Source organism: Sorghum bicolor, chromosome 8, assembly GCF_000003195.3.
Source record: "Sorghum bicolor cultivar BTx623 chromosome 8, Sorghum_bicolor_NCBIv3, whole genome shotgun sequence".
Classification (NCBI taxonomy): domain Eukaryota; kingdom Viridiplantae; phylum Streptophyta; class Magnoliopsida; order Poales; family Poaceae; genus Sorghum; species Sorghum bicolor.
Genome location: NC_012877.2, coordinates 14,096,370 through 14,113,786, shown reverse-complemented (window position 1 = coordinate 14,113,786; position 17,417 = coordinate 14,096,370). Strand labels below are relative to the sequence as shown.

General features: G+C 53.6%; 1 protein-coding gene across 1 annotated transcript; it reads right to left on the bottom strand.

Moving 5' to 3' along the window:
* Nucleotides 13,539-15,139, bottom strand: LOC110437517 (putative uncharacterized protein DDB_G0287113). The gene is made up of 5 exons (XM_021465988.1): nucleotides 15,014-15,139; nucleotides 14,851-14,936; nucleotides 14,120-14,196; nucleotides 13,941-14,029; nucleotides 13,539-13,736 (listed from the first exon to the last, which is right to left on the bottom strand). Exons 1-5 carry the CDS (start codon nucleotides 15,137-15,139, stop codon nucleotides 13,539-13,541), a joined length of 576 nt encoding a protein of 191 aa, XP_021321663.1.

Here is a 17,417-nt window from a genome sequence, read left to right as displayed (position 1 = left end):
TTTTCAAACTTTAGCTAGTGTTACAAGCATAGGACTCCATTGTGATTCAAATGGTGGCCAGCAGGAGGCAAGTGGGGCCAATATGGGGGTCGGCCGACCCCCACATTGGAGCTCCCAGAGCATCCAAGTGCTGGGTTGGAACCTCTATGACTAGCAAGGTTGAAATGTGGTGAAGTGGGCCCCAAGGTGGGGTCGGGCGACCCCCCTTTGGGAGCTCCAGCAGCTCAAATTTTTATGACAAGTTATTCTCAAGATTTTATTTATTATGGCTAAACATTTTGTCGAAATAAGATATGCAAAATTCAAAGTAAGAATGCAATTGAAAAGTGAATAGTAGAAATTGAAATGCAGAAAATAAATATGGGATAACTACTGATTTACCTTATCAGCAAGGGCTCCATGTTTTAGGTCCGTAGAGCAGGACCTCTCCATCTTGTTCATCCTTCGGGTGCATCAGATGGTCCCGGAGACGTGGACCTTGATTGCACCTCTTTCTCCCGCCATACTTGCTTGGTATTGATTTTTGTTTCAGCGGGTTCCTCTTCTTTCTTTTCGGCCCTTTTGGCCGACTTACCTCTCTTGTCCCTTCGGCGTCGGATGTGGCGAGGCTTAGTCGGAGGTTCTTTGTCCTTCACCTGCATGTTAGCTTTATAACCATTGAATGGACATTTTACCTTCCATCCTGGGAATTGGAGGTGAATCTGGCCGGACCCCACATAGATGACTGCATTGACCGTGTTGAGGAATGGCCTTCCCAAGATGATCGAGACATCATTATTGGATCCCATATCCAAAATGATGAAGTCGGCAGGGACGTAGTCGTCTTGGACCTTTACCAGTATGTCCCTTGCCAACCCCTCAGGGAACCTGATCGTCTGATCTGCCATCTGCAAACGAACAAATGTGGGGTGCAAAGGCCCCCCTAGCAAATTATCATAAGTTACCTTGGCCATGATGTTGACACCCGATCCAAGGTCGCAGAAGGCGTTGTGGAAGATTTGCGGTCCGATCTCACAGGTGATGGTCGGCAGGCCTGGGTCGTCCTTCTTGGTGATGAAGGGCGAATCCAGAAGATAGCTCCAGTTGGATTGTACCGGAGGCTTACCGAACCTCGTAGTAACTAGTTTAACTCCTTCAATTGGGTCCTCAGGTTTCCCTGGGATCTTACCTTGCTCGAAGGATGGGACAGCTGCTGCTAATTGAGCTAATTGTGTTTCTAGCATTTTGTTAAAGCTCAACTGATTTTTCATAGCAGAGTTAAAGCTATCCAACTTTTCACTTAAGTTTTCAAGGATCTTATCATTAGCCATCATTTTCTTGTTAATGCTATCATTGATTTTAGATTGGCCTAAGACAAGATCTCTAAGAGAAGGTTGGTTACCAAAAGAATTATTGAAATTTTGATTGTAACTATTACCTTGATTACCTTGGTAGAAGGGGCGCGAGTTCCATTGCTGTTGTTGGGGCCGGTACCCATTGTTGTTTTTGTTGATGAAGCTCACTTCCTCCTTTGTTTCGGGACAATTGTTTCCCGAATGATCATCTCCTCCGCACACTTCGCACCATGAATCAGATTCAATGGCCCGTGCAGTGGCGTAAGGTTGAATGGTCTCTTGCTTGGAACTTTCTTCCATCTTCTTCATTAAGAGGTCCATCTTAGCAGAGAGCATGTCCACCTCATTCAAGGCATGGACACCTCTTCTCTTGGGTTGGAGGCGTTCCTCATTCCATCCTTGGTTTATAACCATCTTTTCAATGAGGTCCTTGGCATCCTTGACATTGTGTTGCAAGAATGCTCCTCCAGCGGCAGCATCAAGGTGACTACGGGCCAAACCGGTCAGGCCATGGTAGAAACCTTGGATTAGGAGCCACTCCTCTATCCCATGATGAGGACAGGTGCGAATGTACTCCTGCAGACGTTCCCATGCTTCGGGAATCGTCTCATCTGCTTGCTGTTGGAAGCTGGAAATCTTTCCACGAAGGGCGCTGGTCTTGCCCATCGGAAAGAACTTCTTGAGAAATGCATTGGCGCACCTCTCCCACGTGGTCACTTCACCCTTGTTAGCGTAGAACCATTGCTTCGCCTTCCCCAATAACGAGAATGGGAAGAGGCGAAGACGGATGGCGTCTGCGGCGACATTCTTGATGGTGAAGGTGCCGCACACCTCCAAGAAGTGTTGGAGATGGGCATTGGCATCCTCGTGTGGCTTTCCACAGAAGGGATTAGCTTGCACCATATTGATAAGCGCAGGCTTCAACTCAAAAGTCGCATCCCCCAAGTTAAGCTGCGGACCCGTGGCGACATTGTCAGCCGACGGCGCAGAGTACTCAGAGATGGTCTTCTGGGCCATAGCTTCTTTGATAACCGGTGCAGATACTCCTTCCTCTAACGGATTCAGGTTCGAGATGAACCTTTGAGGTGGAACTTGACGACGTCTAGTTCTCCTCAACAGTTGCTCAGGATCTTCAACGAATTTTGACGGCAATTGGAAACCGCTCATACACTGTCAGGCTTCGCAATAAAGGAAGACAAGACAAGTGATGGGTTATCCCTATCACTACTTGATAACTAGCAAACTCTGGATTCTCTTTTTGTTAAAACTCTTAGACAGACGCTCTCCCCGGCAACGGCGCCAGAAATGCTTGTTGACACTTCTTAACGCAACCACCGGATATCGGCGACGGCGCCAGAAGTGCCCTGGTAGGGTAACTCTATTTACTATTGGATAATTCCGCAAGCGCACAGAATGTACCGCTGTAGCACTTCACCAAGGAGTATTCCAAGGTATCGTAATTTATATTTTCCCAAGGGAAAGCGGCTAAGTGTGTTTAACAAAAAAGGGGAATGAGATTCCTTGAGTTATCTAGTATCAACTAGTGAATAAGGGTGGTAAATAACGAATAGGAAGGGTAGTGGTGAATCCAAGGTCCTATGCTAAAGGTAAATGGTAGAGTTAACTAGGTGGGAGGACAACGAGTGAGTAAAGGACTCCTATGTATCTAACTTGACTTCTGTGACTTACTTTAATAGATAATTGTCTTAACTACGATAGAGCCTTACTAACTGTGTGCGAGGGATAGCCGAGCTGGTAAGACGCTTAAAAGGTTTTTCACCTAACCCCTTACCGAAAGCGACTATTGGGCTTATGGACGCCTTACCTTTTAAGAACTAACCTGTACGTGAGGAGAACCTAATGCCGCCCACGATCTGTCACCTACTAGGGAGTGCGCTCCTACTTTCCGTTCAAGCCAGCGGTAATCAAAGGTAATCTTAAGTATGAGCACCACGCTCACACTTAATCCTACAACGCTAACTAGTTGCAGCTAGCTAGAGCTCCTATACAAGATAGGACGATGATGCACACACAGGAGTGGTTACAGGTCACTAACTTCACTAAGACAACTATATTACTAAAGTAAATGCACAACAAGACTAAAAGACTTGCACTAAGTAAGAACTCAATAAAGTAAAGTAAGAATAATATATTAATAAAAGGAAAGTCTTACAAAAGTAGAAAGGTACAAGAGCTATACCAGACTCTCCAGAAGACGACTCCGGAGACCCCGAGCTTCGCTCGACTCGACTCTAACTCCCACTCTAGACTAACTACTACTCTACTTGTATGCTTGGAACTTGTAATGCACTTGGCCTTGGAATTGCACACTTGAAATGAAGGATGGAGGCTGCCTTTTATAGAGGGAGATGGAGTAGGGTTTACTCCATCGCCACGTCATCGATCCGCGTGACATCTTCTCTCCACCCTTGGATCAAACCGACCTCACAACCGCCATTTGATCAACGGCAGGGGCAAATCAACATGTGGGACATGTGGGGAAGGTCGGTGGGAGGCCACCGACCCTGGAACCGCCTTTGATGTGGGGTCGGGCGACCCCACTTCTGGGCCTCTGGGCCCACCAGCAGTGTCCACAGGGGTCCCTTATGTCGGTGGACTAGGTGGCACACCTGGGTCCCACCAAAGAGGGGTCGGGCGACCCCCTCCCTGTGGGCCCAGGGTGTCACCTGTTGTCCCCTCGATCTCCTCTTGATGATTCTGATGTTGGCTTTGTCAAATAATGTCTTGAATTTGTTGTTCCTGCATAAACAAGCTAAGAGTACAAGTGGAACTAGTTATGGATAAAATATGTTCATGTCATGTCGTTTCCCCTTGCAACCGAGGCATGTTGACGGTGTTTTGTATGTGGATTTCTATGGTATATCCACCGTCAACAGCCGCGCAACTCGTGCAGCTACGGAAGCTCAAAACAAAGCTCGACGAAGATCGCGAGCGCCTCGTCCTGCTCGAACAGATTCTCGAGCAGGATCAACCATACCCACCTGACGAAAGTGTCCGCAGACGGGCCCGAGAACTGCATCGACAGATTGTCGGAGACGAGGAGCCGGAGCAGCCCGTCAGCCGTTTCCCCCGAGCGGGTGTTGGGTATTTTAAACGCAAACAGAAAAATCCGCAAGCGCACGGATACCGATGTAGCCTTCACCCAGGAGTATTCCAGAGTATCGATTTTCCACAGAGAACGTAAGTGTACTAATTAAGATCCAAGATCGCCCAAGGATAACTATATAATTATTTTTGGTGGGAAGAGAGGAAGTTTCCAGAGAGTTCTCTAGTTGATCTAAGAATCAAGAATTACTTCAAGATTATCTATTTCGGGACATCAGAGCACTAACCACAGAAAGAGATGAGAAGGGGGCTAGGAAGGTCTGACTACGGTCCTACAAACACCGATCCGAACGTGGTGGAATACGTCGACCGTTAGGGCTGTCACTACCCTAGGGCTACCACAACAATCCGCAGGATTGGGTGCAATTCCAGGTAATTGCATGACTAAACACCACGTCTAATCTATTAATAACTACTCTAGCGTTATAAAGACTAGAGCACTTGATGCAAGTGGGAATCCAATAAATAACTTGAATATAAATAAAAGTAATTAAAGAACTCAGGAAATATGAATTGAAGAACTTGGAGAACGATGAAGAACGAACCAGTTGCAGCAAAAGTATAATGTTGGGGAAGATCCGACACATCCGACTCCTCCTCCGCTCTCCTCTTCTCTCTCCCTATTTTCTAGATTACAACTAGAACTAACTAGAACTAGAACTAGAGGAACTAGAACTAGAACTAGATGAACTAGAACTAGATCTAGATGAACTAGAGGTAGAACTAGAAGAACTAGAGGGATCCTCTCTACTTGGATGAAGAATTGAAACCCTAGCTTTGATTCTGTAGAAGAGGTATGATCTCAAGGGGCCAGGGGGCCTTGCTTATATAGTCTTTTCAAATGAATCTGGGCCGTTGGATCAAACCGACATTGATTGAACGGTTATCCTTGATCCTTTAGGTCGGTGGAGCAATATCTCGAAAGAGAGTCCTGATTGGACTCTGTGTGAGGGCGGGCGCCCACAGGACTTGGGCGGGCGCCCTGTCCCTGAGTCCTCTCGGCCTCCGCTTCGTTCCCGTGGCTTCTGGAGTCTTCTAGATGATAGAAAATTGCACGGCACGTTAATATCTCTATGTAAACCCGACGTGTGGGTCTTTCCTCCGTATTTCCTGATAACCCCCTACAGAAATAGACAAACACCCAAACTTGTGGAATTCTGTCAGATAAAAACCTAAGTCTAGGTGTTGGTTGCATTTGGATCCTTTTCCATGATTAGTTGATGGTTAAATGTGAGCATTAAGGACCATCAACAGCGGGCCAGAACGTCGTCGCAACAACAATGCTGCTACGCAACATGCCTGAGCCCTCGAACCCCCAGGCGTGGCAAACTCGATACGAGGTACAAACTCTGCTCCAAGTAGCGGCAGTTCAGCAGGCCGAGAGCTCAGCCTCTCAACGTCGAGGAGCAGCCACGGAAAAGCGTGAGGAGCCGGCCCAGAACGAAAAGGAGGTATCGGTCCATCAACAACCACCCCCTCGAGGGAAGAAGACAACGGTTGTCCTCGACCACCATGTCGACAATCAATGGTGGCACGACGCACGACGCGACATCAACAAGCATCACCACCGTCGATATGGAGACGCAAAGGAACGTGGTTACAGCGCCCACCGCGGTGGGCGGTACGACAGCGACGAGGACCGGATGGCCCCGGAACCGCCGGGCCCTCGCGCGTTCAGCAGAGCAATCCGCAGCACGTCGCTGCCTAGCCCGTTTCGACCCCCGACTAGCATTGCTAAATACAACGACGAGACCAAGCCAGAGCTGTGGTTGGCAGACTTCCGGTTAGCCTGTCAGTTGGGAGGCGCTCGAGGGGACGATCGAGCTATCATCTGACAGTTACCGCTCTTTCTCTCCGACACCGCCCGTAGATGGCTCGAGGAGCTCCCAGCCAACCAGATCCACGATTGGGTCGATTTGGTCAGAGTATTCGAGGGTAACTTCAAGGGGACCTACATACGGCCCGACAACTCGTGGGACCTCAGCAAGTGCAAGCAGAAGTCAGGAGAAACTCTCCGAGAGTAGGCTCGACGCTTCTCGAAGCAGCGCACCAAGCTACCTCACATCCCAGACCACGACGTCATCCTGGCCTTTGTCTTGGGTACCACCAGCCGAGATTTGGTGCGGGAGTTAGGCCGGAATCGCCCTCAGACCGTCGATGAGCTGATGGACGTAGTGGCTAATTACGCTGCAGGGGAGGAAGCGGTCGGTGCTTTCTTCAGTTGCGAAGGGAGCAAAGGCAAGTCGCCAGCCGATGACAATGAGGGCCCTAGTCGAGGACCCAAGAAGAACAACAAGAAGAAGAAAGCACGACCGTTCCAACGGGAGGCCCTCGACGACGACCTCGTCGCCGCCATGGATCGTAAAAGACCTCGAGGCCCCCCTGAAGGAGCTATCTTCAACAAGATGTTGAAAGAGCCCTGCCCTTACCATAAGGGAGGGGCGAACCACAAGCTCGAGGACGGCCTTATGCTGAAGAGGCATTTCGATGGCCTGGGGTTCAAGAAGGACGACCAAAAGAAAGAAAAGAGCAGCGACAAGGGGGACGACAAAGAAGACGAGTGTTTCCCGGCTATCCACGACTGCTACATGATTTACAGCGGACCCTCGACGCAGCTGACTGCAAGGCAGCGCAAGAGGGAGCGCCGTGAGGTCTTTGCGGCAAGGATGGCGGTACCCCAGTACCTTAACTGGTCAAGCACCCCCATCACCTTCAATCAAGACGACCATCCTGACAAAGTAGTCGCCCCTGGCGTCTACCCACTTGTCGTCGACCCCATCATTGTCAACGCCAGACTCTCGAAGGTATTGATGGATGGCGACAACAGCCTGAACATCATCTACCTTGAGACCCTCAACCTCCTCGGCATCAAAAGGACGTAGCTCCAACCAAGCGTGGGCGGATTCCATGGTGATGTGCCTGGAAAGAAGGCGCTGCCGTTAGGTCGAATCGACCTACCGGTCTGTTTTGGCACGGCAGCCAATTTCAGAAAGGAGATCCTCACCTTCGAGGTGGTGGGATTCCGAGGCACGTACCACGCCATCATCAGACGTCCGGGCTATGCCAAATTTATGGTTGTCCCCAACTACACCTACCTAAAGCTGAAGATGCCCGGGCCCAAGGGGGTTATCACCGTCAGCTCCTATGAGCATGCATACGAATGCGATGTCGAGTGCGTCGAATACGGGGAAGCTGTCGAGAACTCCACCGAGCTCGCCTCCAAGCTCGAGGCCCTGGCCGCAGAGGCTCCAGAGCCCAAGCGTCACGTGGGCAACTTCGAGCTGGCAGAAGGAACAAAGAAGATCCCACTCGACCCCAACGGCTCCGACGGCAACGTGCTGACGATCAGCACCGACCTCGACCCCAAATAGGAAGCCGTGCTCGTCGACTTTCTCTGTGCAAACGCCGACATATTTGCATGGAGTCCCTCATACATGCCAGGCATACCGAGGGAAGTCGCCGAGCACTCCTTGGAAATTCGAGCCGGTTCCAAGCCAGCAAAGCAACGGTTGCGTCGCTTCGACGAGGAGAAACGCAAGATCATTGGTGAGGAGATCCATAAGCTTTTGACGACCGGATTCATCAAGTAAGTTCACCGTCCCGACTGGTTAGCAAACCCTGTATGAGTTAAGAAAAAGAACGGGAAAATGAGGATGTGTGTCAATTTTACAAGTTTAAATAAAGCACGTCCGAAAGTTCCTTTTCCATTGCCACGTATCGATCAAATTGTTGATTCTACCGTGGGATGTGAAACCCTTTCTTTCCTTGATGCATACTCTGGTTACCATCAAATAAAAATGAAAGAATCCGACCAGCTCGCGACGTCTTTCATTACGCCTTTTGGTATGTACTGCTATGTGACCATGTCGTTCTGGCTTCGAAATGCTGGGGCGACATACCAGCAATGCATGCTCCACGTATTTGGCAAGCATATAGGGTCGACGGTTGAGGCATACGTCGACGACAATGTTGTCAAGACAATGAAACAAGGAGACTTGATCCGGGACCTCGAGATCGCTTTAAGTTGCCTGCGCGCCAACAAGATCAAGCTCAACCCCAAGAAATGCGTCTTTGGCATACCTCAAGGCATGCTCTTGGGATACATAGTTTCCCAACGCGGCATCGTGGCCAATCCCGAGAAAGTCTCGGCCATCACGAGAATGGGGCCGATCCGAGACGTCAAGGGAGTGCAGAAAGTCATGGGATGTTTGGCGGCGCTAAGTCGTTTTATCTCAAGGTTGGGAGAAAAAGCATTGCCACTGTATCGGCTCTTGAAAAAAGCCGTGCATTTCTCTTGGACCCGCGAAGCCGAGGAAGCCCTCGATAACCTGAAGAAAACACTTACCTCTGCCCCAGTCCTAGTCCTGCCTCAGTCTGCAGAACCTCTGCTTCTGTACGTTGCCTCGACGACCCAGGTGGTCAGTGCGGCAGTAGTGGTCGAAAGGCAGGAAGAAGGGCATGCGCTGCCAGTCCAGAGGCCGGTATACTTCGTCAGCGAGGTACTCTCAGAAACCAAGGCACGGTATCCACAGATCTAGAAACTGATCTACGTGGTGATCCTCGCCCGACGCAAGCTGCAACACTACTTCCTCGGCCACCCAATCACGGTGATCTCGTCCTTCCCCTTGGGTGAGATCATCCAAAGTCGGGAGGCCACGGGAACAATCGCCAAATGGTCGGTCGAGCTCATGAGTGAGACCCTCACTTATGCGCCCCGCAAAGCCATCAATTCTCAAGCTCTGGTGGATTTCGTCGCAAAATGGATGGACTCGCAGCTCCCCCCAGCTCAAGTTCAAGCGGAGCTATGGACAATGTACTTCGACGGGTCTCTCATGAAGACGGGAGCTGGGGTGGGACTGCTATTCGTCTCGCCCCTCGGTGTCCATATGAGGTATGTCATCAGAATACATTTCGCTGCATCCAACAACGTCGCGGAATATGATGCCCTTGTCAATGGGCTAAAGATCGCCATCGAGCTAGGAGTCCGGCGCCTCAACGGTCGAGGTGACTCCCAACTCGTCATCGACCAAGTGATGAAAGCCTCAAACTGCCACGACCCGAAAATGGAAGCATATTGCAAGGAAGTACGTCGGCTCGAGGACAAGTTCCACAGCCTCGAGCTCGTCCACATCGCCCGACGCTACAACGAGGCAGCCGACGAACTCGCCAAGATCGCCTCGACTCGAGGCACGGTCCCGCCCGACGCGTTCTCGAGGGACTTGCACGAACCATCGGTCGACTTTGGCTCGGGGGCTGACGTCGAAACCACCACCCTCCGACAAACCGAATCCATCGACGCCCTGCTGGCAGCGGCAGAAGTGATGGAAGCGGAACAGCGACCTGGTCGACTGTTCAACTGGCGCACGCCATCCCTCAATTGGCTGATTCGATGCGAGCTACCAGAAGACCGATCCGAGGCCCTCCGTATCGCTCGACGGGCCAAATCATACGTAATCTACGGCAAAAATAAGGAACTATATTGACGAAGCCCGATAGGAATCTTACAGTGATGTATCAATATAGAAGAAGGCCGAAAACTCCTCGAGGATCTAGACTCGGGGGCTTGCGGCCACCATGCTGCTCCGTGGACCCTCGTGGGGAGCGCATTCCGACAAGGCTTCTATTGGCCAATGGCCGTAGCCGACGCCATCGAGCTCGTACGCTCATGCCACGGGTGCCAATTTTACGCCAAGCAGTCGCATCTTCCTGCCCATGCTCTCCAGATGATCCCCATCACGTGGTCGTTCGCGGTGTGGGGTCTCGACCTCATAGGGCCTCTACAGAAAGCGGCAGGAGGATACACCCATTTGCTGGTGGCCGTCGACAAATTCTCCAAATGGATCGAGGCTCGACCCATCACGAACATCCGCTCTGAGCAGGCCGTCCTCTTCTTCACCGACATCATCCACCGGTTTGGGATTCCCAACGTCATCATCACCGACAACGGCACGCAGTTCACCGGCAAAAACTTCTTGGACTTCTGTGACCGGCATCACATCCGTGTGAACTGGTCCACAGTAGCCCACCCTCGAACTAACGGCCAGGTCGAGCGTGCCAACGGCATGATATTGCAGGGGCTCAAACCAAGAATCTACAATCGGTTGAAGAAATTCGGCAAGAAATGGGTCGAAGAGCTCTCTTTGGTCCTATGGAGCTTAAGGACGACGCCTAGCAGGGCCACAAAATATACCCCGTTCTTCATGGTCTACGGCTCCGAGGCCGTACTTCCAACAGACCTTGAGTATGGGTCCCCTCGACTCAAATCCTACAACGAGCAGACAAATAAGGAGACTCCAGAGAACGCGGTCGACCAGCTCGAGGAAGCTCGAGACATGGCCCTCCTCAACTCCGCCAGATACCAGCGGAAGCTTCAACGCTACCACGGCAAGCACGTACGCAAAAGGGATCTGAATGTGGGTGATCTTGTCCTACAGCGGCGGCAAAGCAACGAAGAGCGCCACAAGCTGACTCCGCCCTGGGAGGGCTCATACGTGGTGGCCGAGGACCTGAAGCCAGGGACATACAAGCTCACAGATGAAAAAGGGGCAGTCTTCACCAACGCGTGGAACGTCGAACAACTACGTCGATTCTACCCCTAGAGTTTAAAAGCTTTATGTTCTCATGTACATTCTGTACCAAGATTTTATGAATGAATGCATGAACGAATGACATATTTCCCTCGAATAATTTACTTTTCCATTGGTCAAAATCTCGACGTTAGAAGGGAGTACCAACTATGACCCATCATAGTCAAAACCCCCTCGGGGGCTAGCAGGGGGGACCCCCTCCCCAAATTCCTAAAAACCGAACGATTTTTTCCTTTAAGTATGCCTCACACGGTCAAGTAGTAAAGGCACCTCGAGCCCCTTAAGGGCCGAGAGATGACGAGCCTGAGAACACCTATGCCCCCGGGCTACGGTAACTCTACTCACTCCCTCACCCTCGAGGCAATCAAGGTCGTCTTAACAAAAAACCAAACGAGAAAGCAAAGGAATTCCATGCACAAAAGTTAGCAGATATTCACAGATCTCATAAACCACTTAAAGACATAACATTTCCTTAAGGTAAAAAGTACTATACAAGGGGCCTCAGCACCCAGAATAGGCTTGCACGCCTCAGTCTGTGTCTCGGCCCTCACCACCATCGTCCGCGCCCGAGCTAATCTTGGGAGGAAGGACTTCTGGCTCGAACAACTTTGCCAACCTTTCCCCAGGGGCCTCCGCATCGTCGATCAAGGCATGGAGCCTCTCCTCGTTCTCTGCGTCAGTTTTGGAAATGTCGGTGACGAAGCCGTGGGACACCACCTCCATATCATAAGAAAAGCCTGAGCAGACAACCGCCATTGTCCGCTTCACCCCGGTATGAAGAGCGTCACGCACTCGATCTCTCAGCGTCACGCCAAGGTAGCACAGCTGATCGACCAGCGCGTCGCCTCGAGCTTCCTCCTTCGACTCATCCGCAGGCTCGAGCTCCCAGGAGACCGAGAGGTCATTTATCGCGGTCCTTAATCGACCGTTCAACGCAACCTCCCCCTCGAGCCGACCCTTGGTGGAGCGAGCCTCGACCTGAGCAGCCAGAAGCTTGTCCTTAAGCCCTGCAGAGACCGATGCATAGAAATTAGATGACACCAAAAAAATACCTTGCAAAAAGAGGTATAAAGAAGCCTACCACGAATCCTCTCCTCTAGAGCAGTGTTTTGACCAACCAAATCGATGTTGGCCTTCTCGATCTCCCTGTGAGAGCGGGCTAGGTCGGTGTTGGTGACTCGCAAGTCCTCGATCGCCTTACCCGCCTGCGCGATAGCTCAATCCTTCTCCAGCAGCGCTCTCTTTAGACGATCCAAATCATCAGAGAGGCTGCGAGATTGAGCCCGTTCCGCCTCGAGATCCTCGAGGGCCTTCTTCCTGGCCTCCTCTGTGGCGCTCCAAGCAATCTCGCCCTTCACGCACTCCACCTTCATCTCTTGGAAGGCTTCTCAGGCAGAGGCGAGGTTAGCCTTGATAAGGACCTTTTCTTTGTCAAGATCGGCGGCAGCTTCCTTATAGAATGCGGCCTCTTCACGGGCCTTGGATGCAGCCTCCTCGACCGTCATAATTCGCTCCCTCAGCCGCGTGGCCTCTTCCACCGCCTTCCTCGAGGTCTCCCGAGCTTCGGCCAGAGCAGCCTCCCTCTCCTTTTTCTCCTCCTCGAGCGCCAAAAGCTCTTTGTAGGCCTTGAGGAGCTTCTCCTGCGACTCCAGGAGTTGGTCCTTGAGAAGAGGGAGTTGCTCCCAGCCGCCCCTCGTCGCGTGGATAAAACTCGACTTTATGCGGGAGGTCTCTTTTAGGTCCTGCAAGCCGGCAGTTGAACAGTGAGAATACAAAACCAAGTGTCCTATGGAAATTAAGGTCCAAGGACACTTACGAAATAAGCTGGACCGAGCCCGTTGTTGACGATGTCAGACAGGAGCCCTACCACGTGCTTCATCCAGAGGTGAAGCTCCTCGAGATGTTCCCACTTTTTGGCCTCCTTCCGATCGTCCATAAAGATGTTTGGCTCGGATGGGTCGGTGGAAGCCCGAATGCGGATCCGATCAGGGCACGAGTTTTCCATCTCCTCCTCTATGCGCGCCTTGACACCCCGAATGAGCTCTTGGACAGTCTCGAGCGACCGCCCATGACGTAAAAACAGGTCGATAAGGGAGGGGAATCGCCCGTCATCATCCACTGTTTTCCAGGTCCCGGTCTCGTCGGTAGCGCCACCACCCGACGTCCCGGCTTCATCCTCCTCGGCGGGTTTGTGATCCTCCCACGGTCGTCGTTCTCGGAGAAATCTGGGAGCGATCCCCTCGATGCCGTAGATCGTGCCCTTGATCTTGGACTGAGGGTCCACCAGGGTGCGCATCATGCAAGCGAGCGCCACCACGCCATCCGCCTGCCCTGGCTCAGCCGGGATAGAAGCGGGCGCTCCCGAACGGAGCCACGCAGGGGTTAGTAGACCATAGACTGGCAGACCTTCCTCCCCGGTCTCAGGCCCCTGTGGCGACGACGGCACTGGCTAGGACAGGCCGCGTGGCAGTGGCTCGAGCAGTTCTTCTAACTACTGACTCTTCTGCCGCTGCTGCCTCTGGAGCTCCCGCAGCTCCTGCTGCCGGTCCTGGTCCAGCAGCTCCTTGAGCTGGTCCCCTTGTTGCCGCCGCCCCTCCTCTCCTTCTTCTCCTTCCTGCTGCGGCTTTTGCTGCCCCTCCTGCAGTTGTTGCTGCGTCTCCCGCTCGCGCTCTTCCTCTTCCTTCTTCCTCTTCTCCTCGACGGAGTGGAGCCCGATGGGCCAAGGCGTCCGCTCCACGACAGGGGAAGCCTCGACCTCCTCGTCCATGGAGCTGGCGTCCTTCGAAAGCCTGTCACCGTCGGACCCGTCGCTTATAGTAATAGGATCCCCCTCGACCCCAGATCGGGGAGGCTCGGGGGCTCCCTCCTGCTCTTGAGGGCGAGGCGCCTCGACCTGCTTCGACGACGGTGGGGTGGATTCCCCCACCAATGGACGAGGCGGGGCGCTCTCGACACCCGTCGACGGCCGAGGATCGGAGGAGCCTGTAAGCACTCAAAAGCAAAAAATCAGTCGCCATGATGATCGACATAAGGGTCAAACCACTCCCATAATATTGAGAATGAACCGCTAACCTGAGTCTTTCGAGGCTGCTCCCACCTTAAGCTTCTTGGCTATCGAGGGCTGGGTCTGTTCGAGCAGCCGCTTCAACCTGAGGAAAGAAGAATAAGCATAAGAGAAGCCGTTACCCGAGAAAATGCAAAGACATCGGAAGGTAAGAATCATGACGTCAAAGATCCTACCCCACAGGAAGAGCGACCCGCCTACCTGCGCCTCGACCGCAGGCCTCGAGCCACCCCGCGTCAAGGCTCCGGGCCCTGCCTGGCCAGCGCCTGGACTAGTACTCCTACGACCCGTTTCCCTCTTACTCGAGGATGCGGCGCGGCCACGGGTCAACGGCCCCATCGCCAGAGACTTAACCCGATGGCCCGCCTTAGATGCGGGAGGAGGTTAGGGGCGGGGGATGGTCCGACCTTGCGCAGGCTCTAGGGATGTGTCGGCGCGAGAGCGGCGCGGAGATGACTCCCTCTGTTGACTCTCACGAGACCCGCTTAACGCCCCCTTAGGGACTCCCGCCCGCGGGACGTCAACGCCGGTCTGAGGCGGGCCCTTGAGGATCCTGTCGAGACGGGATGCCATCCCCTCGGAGTCGTCGCTGTCGTCGTCACCATCGCCGCCATCGTCCTCATCGGGGGATTCTTCCTCAGGCTCCCCCCTCTGCCTGGACTTCGCTCGACGAGTCTCCAACGCTTGACGCGCGAGATTTTTCTTCTTTTCCTTCTTCTTTTCCAAGTCCTTTGCGGACTTCAGCTTCTCCGCGGACTCGCGCCTCTTGTCGCGGTCCACATCGTCCTCCACCGGAGGCTTCGAGGATCGAGCATCGATAGATCCCTGCACGAGCGAAGATAAGTCTTAAAGAAGGTCGAAGAAAATCGAGAATCGAAACCATAAATAGGAAAAGGACTTACTAGGTCAATCGACCCCTGATCGGGCCTCATAGGGAAGCCATTGACGTGCCCAGGTTGAAAGTCGCCTACAACGGTCGCCCTGACTCTGGCGGCGACCTCGTTGTCCACAGGCACTTCATTAGACATCCGGCAAGCCTCGAGAGCGCGAGACGAAATGCCAGGGCCCATTTTGTCCATCCACAATGGCCGAGACATCAGCGGGAGCACTCGTCGGTGATGTACGGCGGAAAGAACGAGCGCGGCCGTCGGGCCCTCCTCACGTAGCTTCTTCTGGGCGTCGAGGATGGGGTCGAGCCGCGGTTGGTGGGCTTGGACAACACCGTACCTCCAGTGGTCCGGGCGCTCCGAGATCAAGCGCCCGGTGTAGGCAGGGAGGAGGTCGTCGTCGTTCCGCAGGTAGAACCATTGGGAGTCCCAGCCGGCGTGGTTCGACGTCAACCCCACCGGGATGTACTCACGCGGTTTCTCCGCCTTGCCAGTCTTCAGCACCAGGTTGAGGCACTCGGCCCGCACCGGCTTCCTCACCCCTGTGGTTCCACTAGGGGCATGGAAGAGCTCACCCTGGTAGAAGTGGAGCCACAGGTCCCAGTGTGGCATCATCCCGAGGTAGCCCTCACACACCACAGCAAAAACCACCGCGGCGGTGATGGCACTCGGCGAAAAATGCTGGAGCTCCACCCCGTAGTGGTGGCAGAGCGCCCGCATGAAACGACTCGAAGGGGAGCCCAGGCCGTGGCGGTGGAACTTGGCGAAAGAGACCACGTAGCCCTTGGGCGGCCTTGGCTCCCGGTGGTCCGCCGCCAGCGCGATCCACTGTGGCCTCGACGACGAAACGCGGGGATGCAGGAGCCCCTCCCTCTTGAGCTCCAACAGCCGGCGCTCCGTCATCGACGACGAGCGCCAGTCATCGGCGGCGATGAGTCTCACCGGCATCTTGAGGAGGAAGAAGAACGACTGAGATACTGCTCGAGGGTGCGCACGCGTGAGACGGTAGGGAGGCAGAGGCAAGAGCAAAGGCGGAAGGCGGAAGATGGAAGGAGTAACGATCAGGAGACCCAGGGATATTTATAGACGGCTGGCCACCAACGGACAGATCCGACAAATACGGTAACTCTCCTAGTAAATGCGCCGCCTAACGGTCCTTATCTCTCTCGCAGATGGGACGCTACGAATCCCGCGCTGGTACAGTGCCGCAACGGCTCCTGCATAAAAAGGCGCGCCCAACGGGCTGTAAGCCAAGGTATGTACTCATTATAATGAGAATCTTGAGAGGTCGCAGGCTGACCCACCGAACGGGTTCGACAGCCAATCTCGAGTACCCGCCGAGTAAGGGATGCCCAGCGAGCGGTCGAAAAACGAGGCCAGCCTCGAGGACTCGCTGGGGATGTCCAAGGCGAGGACGAGACGGTCGAGAGGAATCCCTCCGAGGGGAGGTATCGAGCCGCCGGACTCTATCGAACGAGACCAGTAACCCCGACCATGTCGACCCCGCTTTATGAGAACACCTCCACGCTACAGCTGACCCCCTCGAACGGGGCACAGGTTCTCACTTGGATTACCCGCTAGGAGCTCAATCTGGGGTCGATGGCGCTCGTTCCACTGGGAGGACATCGCAACCCCGACACGAAACCAACTAGTCAAAGCCTCTAGCCCGCCTTCTGCAACAAACATCAAGAGCGCTTCCGTAGATTGGGCAATATAACCCTCGAAGGAGTCAAAACTCCTCTAAGGGCTCGGGGGCTCCCCCCGCGGGGTTGCTCGCGCGCCCCCATGGAATCTCGACCAACAAGAAGGGCCTCTACTCAAGCGCAAGCGCTCGAATAGAGACTCGGGGGCTACTGTCAAGGGTATCACTAAGGGGTACCCTAACTGACGCACATGACGAGAGCACCCGTACGCAAATCGAGGGCCCCTGACTCGACGCCCCCCGGCCGCACGCACGGTTATCAACGACCGTAGCCTCGAACACGGAAAGAGCGTCGTGCGAATCGACTGGGGCTCGAGCGCCGGCTACCGTCGAATACGGAAACAGACTCATACGAATCGAAAGGCCTCGAGCGCAAGGACGTCGCCCGTCGCGTGACGCGGGCACGGGAACCAGGGCATTTAATGCTCCTGCCGCGTTCTCACCTAACCCGTCAGTCACAGGAAGTGTGATAGGGAACAGGCACCCGTCCAATCATTCTTTTTGCAGCCTTACCCACCAAACAAGCCAAAGCGTGGCAGGGCGCAGGAAGACAGTTGGAATGTCCCGTCAAGACCCCCTCGAAGACGCCCAAAGTCAGCATTCTGCTCAGAGAGGCTTTGTGCGGTACCTGACCTTCGAGCAGGCTTGTACCTTCCCAGAGAAGGGTCGGGTGACGATGGACAGCACCTCAACCACTCAGACGCGGCTGCAGTCATG

Bases quoted from the DNA above. Each gene is read 5' to 3' on its own strand.
- LOC110437517 (XM_021465988.1), bottom strand. From the start codon at position 15,139: ATGTCTAATGAAGTGCCTGTGGACAACGAGGTCGCCGCCAGAGTCAGG. The intron at 14,937-15,013 runs GTAAGTCCTTTT...TCGCTCGTGCAG, and splicing joins ATCAGGGGTCGATTGACCTA to GGATCTATCGATGCTCGATC. The intron at 14,030-14,119 runs GTTAGCGGTTCA...GAGTGCTTACAG, and splicing joins AGCAGCCTCGAAAGACTCAG to GCTCCTCCGATCCTCGGCCG.